At 42.3% G+C, this 12,013-nt stretch overlaps 1 protein-coding gene across 1 annotated transcript in view; it reads right to left on the bottom strand.

Annotated features, from left to right (window-relative positions):
* LOC104042136 (cytosolic phospholipase A2 epsilon) overlaps window positions 1-9,232 on the bottom strand; it is a 34,884-nt gene extending 25,652 nt beyond the window's left edge. Inside the window, exons 1-2 of the mRNA XM_009501535.2 lie at window positions 9,206-9,232; window positions 6,895-6,967 (exon numbers count right to left, since the gene is read on the bottom strand). Coding sequence (XP_009499830.1) covers window positions 6,895-6,967; window positions 9,206-9,232 — 100 coding nt within the window. The remainder of the gene's footprint in view (window positions 1-6,894; window positions 6,968-9,205) is intronic.
* Between the last annotated feature and the right edge of the window lie 2,781 nt (window positions 9,233-12,013).

Here is a 12,013-nt window from a genome sequence, read left to right as displayed (position 1 = left end):
CAGATGGTACGGGAAAGAATGAATCACTGATTACAAATATCAGTCACGCTGCTTAAGGCGTACTTGGATGAACTGCAGATACTGCTGTCTTGACAAATCTGAACCACCAAGACAGAACTGGAAGAGATTCTGCAGGTTCTTTTAACGGTGTACAAGAAAATCTATTGGGAATCAATGAATTAAAATGCATTTAAATGTATTTTTCACAATAAAATACCAAAGATGAGAAGTTGGACCTTCTTCCCTTCTTCTCCTCATCAAAGGGGTACCTCAAAAACCCTGAAGCAAGTCCTGCAATAGGTAAATGTCTGCATCAATCTTCATATTCTTTATGAAGTTCTTTGAACATCCCACATATCTGCTAACAATCCTGTAAACACAAATCTGCTGATATTCAATTCGTGGTTCCTGTTCAGTGTCAAGCAAGGTATACTTTGGCATGGGAAAAGGCAATACTCAGCTTAGTATTCTAAGTGGTGAAAAGGTGTTATGCAGCTCAGCCCAAAGAAATTTGTAAATCTAGAAAGCCTATTCAGAAATCAAAGCATACACTTCATCGTCACTGTCTGTTGACAACCGCTGACGTTGCTTACATACATTTGAAAGAAACTGCATGCTAGTCTTGTGCGGTGTTATTTATTAGCACAGCACTTCATAAAGTGTGTCTCAGCTCATAATAATAATAACATATTAATGAGCTCCTTGATTATACACAGCATCGTCCTTTTTAGGGGCAGCTTATGATACTATGAAGGCACAGCGCAGGCCTTTTGCCTCCACACTTCTTACCACGTATGCAGTACAATGCAGTTGTGTACAACACGATATACACTGTGCTCTGTGCAACACACGTCATCATGGCCTTTGTGCCAACAATACATTAGACTTGAGAAAGGGAAAACCCTCAAAATAGTCTCTTAGACTGGAGAACACAAAATGGGTGATCTGAGGGAAAGTAGGTTTTTGCATGTGTTTAGATGGCGGCAATGAACAGAGGAAGAGTGTGAGCAGAGTTGGGTTATATGAGTGGAAAAAAATCAAACAGAAGATTAAATAGAAAGGAGCAGAGGTTGTGAAAAACTGCAACTGTGAAGTTGATTCATGTCATAGTAATTGAGATTATCCATTGATTTGTTACTCATATTATTAACTGTGGTTATGGCTTTGTTATTATGAACATCAGTCAGGACCAGGGCTCCATTTCGACATGTACCTTACTAGTTACACAATTAGCTCTTGATCTTTATCTTACCAGCTTACAACTACAGTAAGAAAAACCCCGCTTCAGGATATGATGTCAGAGGGAGGAGCTTCTGGTGATTAAGAGTTGGCTTTTATACCTGTTTGTTTCAGTTTCTTAACCAGTGAGGAAATCCTTGTTTACAGGCCTTGTTGCAACTCGGCAGCTATCCATACATCTACTTCTCCGTCCCTGTGCAGATTCCTACTGCCAAGTGTTTGTCCAGGGCTGCTTTTCGCATTTCTCTCCATTAACGCAAATGCAGCCTGTCTGAGCAGCCAGCAGCATCAGGAACTTGGATGAGATGCCTTGCAAAGATGCCAGTGCTCTTTTTCAAAGGACCATGCCATAGGATTTCTCTCAACCATGGCAAAAGTCAGTGACCGCTTCCATTTTGACAGGGAAGTGATTTCGTCCTAAAAGCAAACACGCCATTAGCACTGGCCACCCCAGGCAGCTGCCTGCTGGTACTGCCCACGGTACCTGCCGGCCCTGTTTGCTGCCACCCCCTCAGATTGGTGCTACAGTCAGCAAAAATGTAAGAAGTATTCGTAGCTTGTTGTGTGCATGTCTTCAGTCGGCCTTTTCATCAAACAGTAGTCTCCTTTGGAGAACGTGGCAATGAAAGGGAATTTGTTATTATGACGGTGTTGCACAGGATTCAGGTGGTGTAAGGAAAAACATTAGTAACACCACCCTCCAGCTTTAAAAACCAATGGCCAGTGTAGTATTGGGAATTTGCTGCAAAACTTCATAGTAACAAGGCCCAGATTTAACAAGAACCAGATTTAATTCTACAGTTAAAGACAAGCCTAAGGTTTTATCTAATGAGAATGCTGATTGAGATTAGCTTGTCATATTAAAGAAAAGAAAGAAAGAAAAAAAAAGTATCTGTAGGCCATTCCAGAAAAAGCTTTCTGGAGCCTTGGACTTTACTAAATCTAAAGTAGGGCAAGCCAATATTTGTAAAGAAATTTTTTGTCTCCTGAAGATAATATTTCTGTGAAATACATGTATCTAGAAAAATGTTACTGTGTATTTCACTCATAGCCCATGAAACAAACAAGTCTCTCTCCCATAGGTGTCAATTTTACAGTGTAGAAGATATTTTCCTTCCTGGAAGAGCAATGAACACTGCCACCAAGAAAAGGGCCACACCAACCCAGATTTGCCAGCTGAATGAGACAGCCTGTGCCCGGCGGTGACTACAGCGGCAGCCTCCGAGCACCTGCTGTGCTCCCGTGGGATCACGCACAGTGCGGCAGGGCTGAGCAGCCACGCTGAAAACAAGGTCTGCTCTGGAGAACGTACACAGCATGAGTCTAGTTCTTGTTATAGTCAGCACATGGGGTGAAATGCAGTGGTACTTGGCCAGCAGACCAATCTTTCTAGAAAGAAAGTCTCCCACAGTTAAATGGTGGAAATGCAGAGCCCTGCATAAAGGTGGCTTCGAGGTGATCTGTGAAGAAACGGGTGGGGAGACTTGCAGATGAAAGTTATGTCCTCTTCCAGTGAACATGGATCGTGGACCAGCGCTTAACAAACAAGAGTTTCAAGCAACCAATCCCTTCCCACATGCGGGAAGCCTTCTGCAGGTCAATCTCCAGTGCGTCAAGCGACAAGGAAAGTAAAGGAAGGTCATGGGAAATCACTGGATGGCAGAAAAAATTCAGAGCCTTTCAGCAGTGAAGGCAAAACTGGTTTTTTGCCACTACAGGGATAAGGCATTAAGATTGCAAAGGTTTCTGTGACATAGAAACCAGAGGCTGGACAAAGACTGTTGCTGATGCATTGTATTTATGTAGGTTCAAAAGGAGACTGGAGGTGTTGCTGCGCTCCTATGAAAACTGTATTTGGCCTGGGAAGTTACCAGCTCTGAAGTGACTGAATGCTGGGAGAGAGCACCATGCAGAGATCACTGTACGCTTTTCCCCTGGGCTCGTACACCTCTCCAGGCACCTGCCTCTGGCCACTCTCAAACAGAGGGCAGGAGAGACCTTTGGTCTGATCCAGCGAAGCCTTTCTTCTGTCCCTGTGCACTGCAATGGGGATGCAGGAGCCTGCAGAGCCCGGTCACCTCTGCTTGTGACTCTTGTTCCTGATGCTGCCAACGGCTCCCTATTTTGCCTATGCCTCAAGCCAGCTTGGTTGGATGACCAATGTTCAGACCATGGGCAATTAAACACTCCTCCAAAATCTCATCATACCATCCTGTACAGCTGCAGAGAAACAGCACTATCCAGTCAGTGAGTCCAGACCTTGCAGGAATGGTAGATGCATTTATGAAGGTTTGTGATAGCCGCAAAGCCGTTTTAAAGCAAGAGACAGCTGCAGTCATGCAGCTGCTAATAAGTCTTCTGCTGTTTTTGGAATAAATGCAAGGGAGCAGTTGTCTTTGTGTAAGAGCCAAAGCCAATGTGCCGAAAAGGCCTTCTCAGGCCAGCCTGAAAAGGGCCAGCTTTCCTCAAGTAGGCATTTCTGCTGCCTGTGCAAGGCAAAGAAGAGAAAAAAGAAATACCTGTAACTATTTAATTAGCAATACAGGTATATAGATGTTGCCGAAGAGAAACACCCTGAAACAGGGCTTGGTGTTTTCCTATGACACTGAGAAAGAGCGTCTAAGTTCCCATCCAGTACAAAGTGAGCTGAAAGACACCAAAGTAAAATACCTTAGTGGCCTCCAAGTGCCAAGGATTTTGGGTACAGTGATAAAAGGCAAACACTACTTTTGACTCATGAGCCAGATCTCTGAGCCACAGACCTCATGAATTGCAGATCTCTTGGGAGACAAGGGCAGGGAAAAGCGTGCCTTGGTGCTTGCCCTGCCCAAAAGCATTTATTATAGGTCAGTTCTGGGGACGTACTGTTGATCTGGATGAACTTTTGGACGGGTCTGGTATCACTATTCTTATGACTTTTGACAGGGAAAATTTAGCCAAACTCGAACTTGCCCAGAAATTGCAACAGCAGTGACTTGGGAATGGTATGTACTACTCAGATTGTAATTGCCTGATAACCTACATAATATAGGAGCAAATCCTTCTGATTCATGAGTAAGCCTTATTCAGATCAGATTTCAGCACATACTATTAGCCTAATTCTGTTATTATGCCCACACCATGTACAAATACAATCTTCTCTCTGACACAAAGTGAAAAGATCAGATCATGATTATAGACGATTGCCACAGCTATCCTATATTTAAAAACCCAAGGCCTATATTATATGACATGTGCAAGATCTAAGGAGGCACGGACGCTGTGGGTCGCAGTCCTTGTGGGTAGCACAAGGAGGACCCTTTAGCTGCACAGTGCAACAGATGAAGAAAAGCAAAGTGTACTCCTCTTTAACATGCAGTCTTCCAAAGACTACGGTTTAATCTAGTCAAACTCTGATGGCGCTTTGCAGTTTGAATTATTTCTGTGCCATCTTTCAGCTCTCTGTCCTTGTCTCTGCCTCCATTAACAACTTTAGGTTGTACAGAAATAGTGGCTAAAACAAATAACTGTGAGTGGGAAATACAATCAATTCTCCTTCTCCTAAAATATATTTTGAGCTAAATATATTTCAATTATTTAAAAATGTTTGAATAAATACATTTATTAAATGACAAATACGTCCCCACAGAAAATATTTTTTTAAAAAATCATTTTTGATCAAAGACTAAGTTTAGGAAAGTAAATATCTACAGAAATAGAGATATGTAGGCCTAACTATTTATCTTTACTTTCCTTGTAAATCACTGTTGCTACATTTAAGCGACTCTGTTCAGGTGCAATGAAATACATAGATTAGGATTCCCCGATTTGCTTTCAATGTCCGCATTGTCTCACTGCCCATAAATGCGCTTCAGCCTAAAACACTCTAAATTTGGTACAGGCTATAAAGCGAACTTCGCTGTACGTGCCGGTACCTCTCTCTTCCATGGCAGAGGTTTTTAATGGGTGCCTTTGCATCTCTTCCTCTGAGGACTTCTCTCATTGTTTAGGCATTAAAACCTCTCTGCACACCATTTTTGTCAAGAATGGAAGGGCCGTAACGTCAAGGTTCCTACTACACCCTCACACTGTGTTCTAATTCAACATAATGCTTTTTAACACAGTGTTATTTCTTGTGATGTGTATCGCACCACCTGGAAGGGCTCCACTAACAAAATTCAGTCCTCTGAGAGAGCATACAGGTAAGGCGCAGATAAAATCTCACTGGCTTTCTGCCACGCCACAGGTAACTTTTTCCTGATTCTCAGAGTGAAAATAAAATGTGGTGCTCTGTTGCACAATAAACAAAGGCAATTGGGATGGGGAATGGACAAGGCTGCTTCTCTAGCACTAACACTGTTTCTTTTAGCTCTTGACAGCAAGGATCTTCCTCCACATCTGGCGCTGGAAGAAAAGCTCCAGTGATATAACGTCATACCTGCGACCAGGCAGTCAAACCTCCGCTCAGAATGAAGCTACAGGATAAAGACTAATAAAAGATAAAGAGCTAAAATAGCTATGGATTTCTGGAAGTTCTTTGGTCCTTAAGAATGTCAAGGCTGTCATTTCCAATGATTATAAAATGCTGAGAAAGAAAAAAAATCCCTGATTTTAAAGCCAAAGGCAGTTTATCACATTATCAACTCTGTAGGCGGTTACCTTGATGCTTCTGGCTGTCAGGGCAATTTAGGCATTCCCTTGCACTGGTATCATTTATGCCAGAAAACAGCTCAGCTGAGATTAAAAAGACAGAGAGGGAACTGAACCATATTTTCATTCTTCTCTGAAGATGTGCTGTTTTCAAGGAAAGGCAATATTCCTGTGCTAGGCTCAGCAGTAGAAGAGCAAGAATTGAATAGCAATCTCTATGGAGGCAAAGGGTCTTGCCGAGTTCACTTGGTCTTACTTAATATGAAAAGGCAAATATTCACTTCCTTTCCATTGCATTCCTGCCTTGTTCTTCCTCTCTGAGGCAGATATTTGAGTTGACCTTCAGCTCACTTTCTCCTGCCTAAATAACCGCTAAGATTCCCTCTTCACTTCCACTTCCACCCATTCCACCAAGCCCCCAGAAACATTTCAATAGTACTTATGTTGCCTTGAAAGCCTGGTATTTCAAATAAATTTCAGTAAACACTTGACATAAAAGAAAGTTTTTAACAAGAAGATATATAACGCTCTTTCTCTTTTTTTAAACATAGACTTTCAGAGGTGCCTGTATGTATTTCTACTGTCTGCAAAACACAGACAGGTACAGAAGAAGATACCAAAGCTCCCATATTACCCCACAGGCTCTGGCAACCACTCAACATCAGTGCTGGCATTTTTATGGAGAAGCAGAGGTGCTGCCTGAGTTGCAGCACATTAAAAACCACAACTGAGAATCAACAGCTGAAATTGTTCAGCAAAACTAGCTCTGAAGATTGTTAGCAGTTAAAATGCTTTACCGTGTACCGCAGTAGACAACTGATATTTCCACTAATAGTAACATCGTGTAAACTGGAAGATATTGTTTATACAAAAGTGTATTCTAAGAATAGTCCAAATTCAAAAACGCATCCCTTTTTGAAACCATGGTGACACTTCATGCACAGATACAAGTTACAGTGCTTGCTTATACCCTCTGCTTTCAGAACTGAACTACTAGGAACCGTAAAGGAAGACTGTGATACTCACACAGATCTGCCTTTCTCAGATTTCTCATTCTTACGATTTTTACAGAGAGAGAGCAGCACGGACATTCTTCACTCTGCAAGAAAATTACAGTTATTGAATGAATATTAAATTGTTTATGCTTCATAAAACATGCCCTCCCATAAGTGTGCGTTGCAATTTTTAAAGCCACTCAGCAAGATTGGAAGATGAACTACTTGCACTGGTTTGGAAGTTAAACCCATGTCTATGTAGAGTTAAAAAAACGAAAAGACAGAAAAAGAGGAAATATTCCTCTGTCTATGTAGGCTATTGATGGGAGAAATAACAGTAGAGTGGATAACACAGTAAAATGGTTTTAAATAAAACTAATGTTTACGTTACATGACAGGGTATTTTAAACGAAATCTTTATCCATAATTAAGCTGGAAAAACAAGCACGCATAACGAGTGTTCATGAGAAACCACTTCATTAAACATCCGTAGACAAAAACAAAATAAGTTTTCAATTCTCTTGAACAGTTGAAATTTCACATGGAAAGCAGATAATTTTATTCCAACTTTCCATTTGAAATCTTTATCAGGAACTGCTCCAAGAAATGGTGGAAAATAAATACATGTAAGGTTGTGAGGTGTTCGGCTATTGTAGTCAGGAAGAGGAGAATGAGGGAATACAAAGAACTCTTAGCAAACAGAACCAATCTGTGGTAAAACAGAGTCATGATGCTGTAGATTTCAATGTCTTAGTTGTGTTAAAAAGAATTGTGACACCAGAGGAAGATGAAACTGTTTGGTGAGGCACCACCAGCACAAACGCAGCAGAATCTGCACGAAGCAAAAAAACTTAAGAAAAGATGTTAACAAAACTTCCCCACCCAAACCACATGTTGGATGTATGCAAAAAGGATCATGAGCTGCAATGCCAAGGACAGGAGGAAAGACAAATAACTAGACACAACCAAACCAAATTATTAATTCTTGTAGATTTTAGTACCTGAAACTTTAGCTGTTGTCTCACTGGATGTCATTACCTAATCCCTCTCCCACTCTCTGCTAGCAAAATAACTCCATTAAATCCTTTTGGAGGATTATGTCGCTCTTCTTTTTCCAGTTAGGAACGGACCCAGCCAAGAAGTTGGACGCAAACTCCCCTATCACTCTTGAATTACAGTATGACAACCTTGGTCCATATTTTATGTCCTACACCAAAACAGAAGGGCACGTTTTAATGTCTTTCATCTGGATTTGGGTTCTGGCTGGAACAATTATCCTGCCCTCCCCTTCACCAAGAAGTCTCTGCTTTTACTGTTTCTCATGAGGCTGCTTCAGTGGTTAAGGGCAGGGGGATGAGGAGAGAGGACAGTCCCATTCCTTGTTTTGTACACGTAGTTTTCCACACAAAGACCGTTGGCCAAACTCTGTTCATTACGCTCCCCTCCTTTCAGAAGGACAAACCTGTAGATCCTTCATGTTTCTTTAACCAGTTTGGTTAGATAGTCATGCTTTTTATTTGTTAAGCCATGGGGATCCCACATTTGTGGTCTCTGAGCATCAATGCATGCTTATGTTAACACACAGCCATGTTATGGAAAGAAGCTCTATAATCTCCATTTTACAGCAGGGAAAGCAGGGCACAGAATGATTTAATAACTTGCTCATAGTAAAAGAGCAGGTTAAGTTCAGACACGAAGACAGGACAGAATATGTGACTCTTGAGACCCACAAGCAGTCTTAGGGCTTTCCCTGCCTCGTTATGTTCCACACACACAAAAAAAGTAATAATAATACTAAAAAAATTAATCTCAGAGATTATGGACAATGGCAGATCAAGACTTTTTTGTGTGCCAGCCATGCAGAAATGTCAGACTAGGACCATCTTTCTGTTCATGATTAATCACTGATTTTAGTCAGTAACTTTCCCATGTACACCACTACCAGGCATGTGGTAGCACAGCTATGTGGGACAGAGTGTGACAGTACTCATAGCGGGCAGATGCTCTGCTGTGGAAGAGCCAAATTCATATAATGCCTGCATCAAACCACAGATTCAGCCCATATCCCCAGCAGGCTCCCGTGAGGCACCTCAGACCGCTTCCCAGCCTCCACATGGCTCGCGCACTGCAGCTGGACTTCCCTCCACCACCAAAAGTGCCTCCACAGGGCAGCCAGTATCAGCAAAGCTATCAGACAGCCTGATACAAATAAGTAAATACATACATGAATTTGGTCTAACAGTTCCCAAGTCCTCTTCTAGGCACCAGAATCCCAATCACAAACCCACCTCAGGTCATCTTCGGCTTCGAATGAATTACGGCCTGAATTTCCTCACTCTTACCTCACGAGCACTCCAGTACGATCCCATTGTGCTCCCAGCTGCATACAAGTCAGATACGGATGGCACTTCAGTATTAGAGGCTACAGCTAGCAGTGACTCACAACGTACATCTGCAAACTTTAAGGAGGCACCTGCTGAGCAGCAAGTGGTTTATCCATGCCCCACCTTCCTCATTGCATGAAAGAGAATGTATGAAGAGAGAAGGGGAGGGATATTTGATAGTCAAACACCAGAGGTGTGTGTTGGGGGAAGGCTGTACACACCAAGGTGCCAAGAGTTATTAGCTATTTAAGATAAGGGAGTCATAACACACAGCACTTATGCATGGATACCTATGACGTGGCAGCCTAAGTAATACACAAATCGGAGAAGATAATAGCAGCTGCCTGTGGGCTGGAGGAAAACAGAGCTCCACAGCGACCCAATCAACAACCAAAAGTATTGCGGACAAAATAACTTTGAAAGACCTTCTACTTCAACAAAATTGTATTTATTTTCCTCTTCTTGGAGGTGGAGGAGTTGAGTTGCTTGCTGGTAGATGTTTCCCCACTTTCATTCATATAATATTCAGGTGGATGTACATTTTCCTGCTTTCAGAACCCTTCCACAAAACTTCTGAGTAAGCCAAGAGAAAAAGAATAAATTCTCCTCCAAATTAGGGCATACATTGATTCATCTTAAATGCTAACATCTAGATGTTTTAAACACGATGCAGTGTCATCAAATTATGTATACAAAGTACACAACTTTCCCATTTTCTCGCAGAACACTGTGCAGCAGCAGCTACGCAGGCGAGTAGCTCTTGCACGGGTCCAGCTGCTAACATGCCCACATGTCTGTTACGAAATGACCACTTGAAAACTTCAGGAGGTGACACTATACACTCATAGTACCCATGACCTGTTTTCCCCTTCTACACACACATACCAGAAAAATGCACAATAGAGAGAGTCAGTTCTGGCTTCACAACTTTTCAGTGAATGAAAATTACTTTTGTCATCAATGATTTTAGGATTAGGAATCTACCCTCAATACTCTTCTGACTGAAGATGTGAAGTGATAAAAGGTAGCAATCCCATTAACATTGTGTCTGGCAAAAAAAACCCAACACTGAATCAGACAAGCAGCCTTGGCTGTTTACCCCAGAACAGAGAAAACTGGTCTGAAAGTGGCTAAATCTGGACTGTTTTGTTAGTTCCTGCAGAGGCTGAACTGATGTTTCCTGAGCCGTTCCCCTGGGAAAGCCTGACGTGGATATGAAGGGCTACGGTAGCACCAAGACTATGGAAGGTGATGTCTGCCCTCAGGGGAAAAAAAAACCACCAAACTCAACAAAACACAAGTCCAACTAAACAACACTGAGGACTGCCTAGCTGAGGTAGAGAAAGAGGTAGAAAATGGCTGACTCACCAAAAACAGCTGAGAAACCACTAATTCTTGAGTAACTCCGGGAAAGAAAAAGGGAGGACTGATCTCCAGGCCTCTATCACGTCGCCTGCCCAAAGGGAACTCTTACGGGAGTTTTCTCCACAGTAAGTGCTGCAAAGCGTGGCACTGGAGGGAGCCTGTCCCAGAAAATCACTGTCAAGTGCCTCTGCTAGAAGAGGACCTAATAGTAGCCCCAGCACGGGCACCTGGAAAAAGGTTCAGCAAATGCAGAACCCAGTAACCCAAAACCCTGTACCAGTGTCTGAGAAACGACCATTTCTGGTTTGTTTCAGGTTGTCTGAGATTTTAGGGTGCAACACAAATTCTGATAAGGGACATGCAAAAGGTGGAGCAGGCTGTAGGAGGGATCTGCAGGGAACTGTTTCCCTTATCTCAGGAATACATGTTTTCTGACCAGTCTGAGGCCAGGAAGAAGCAGGTGCTCACCATTTACTACCAAAAAGTCCACAGGTGAAGTCAAGAAGAATATCTAATCCTGACAAAAATTCCCCAAAGAGGGCCATCAGCTGAAAAGTGGAACTGAAGCGGAGTACCACGGCCTCTGCCAAGCTGATGCAATCCCCGGATCATTGCAATAACAAGAGGACTCTGACAAACATGACAACACCCTCCCTGGCAGACGTTAAGGATTCAGTCACAATGCCCATATTTTGACAGTTTGAAAACCTTATTTTAAGCTTATCAGTGGCTTCTTGGAAAAAAAAAAAGGGTGGATAGGATTTTAGAAGATAACATAGAAATTATCTATATACCTTGTTGGAAAATTTGGTGGAGAGAAAATGCTGTTCTACAGCTCTTGCCTATTTCTTTCAGGCCAGGCTACACAAGGAGGTGAGGGACTCCTCTGAGTCTCATCCCGGTTAGGTTTTGACAAACTCCCAGCTGCCAGCATCTTCCTTCCTTTCACAATGCTTCTGTGGGACTATGACCAAAAAGACAGCAAAAAGCAACGCTTTAACTAGCTCTAGTTCTAGAAAAGACTCTCTGCCCTTCTCCAGTAACTTGCCCCTGAGGAAGAATTCACATTAGAAACAGAAGTTACATGTCTCTCTCTCTGCTGGACCTTTCTTGGCCTTCAGCGTGTTTGAGTAGATTCCATTCTCCTAAAAACACCTAGGATTTTGGTTTTGAGGTTTTTTTAATCCAAACAGCTACTATTTTTTCAACATCTGAAAAACTATGCAAAGGGGCAAAGGATTTACTTATTAAATGTCTCATTAGCTGAAGAGGAAGAAATGCAAGGTGTTTTTTCTGCTATACATCCACGTTCAGGTACGCAATAATGGCTGATAAACATCCGTGATTTGGTGGACAAGACTCTTGCTTCTTGGGAATGACACACGATTGTTTCCTGCATTA

This window comes from Phalacrocorax carbo, chromosome 10, assembly GCF_963921805.1.
Source record: "Phalacrocorax carbo chromosome 10, bPhaCar2.1, whole genome shotgun sequence".
NCBI lineage: Eukaryota > Metazoa > Chordata > Aves > Suliformes > Phalacrocoracidae > Phalacrocorax > Phalacrocorax carbo.
Note: the sequence above shows the minus strand (reverse complement) of the source record. Positions and strands in the feature narration are given on the sequence as shown.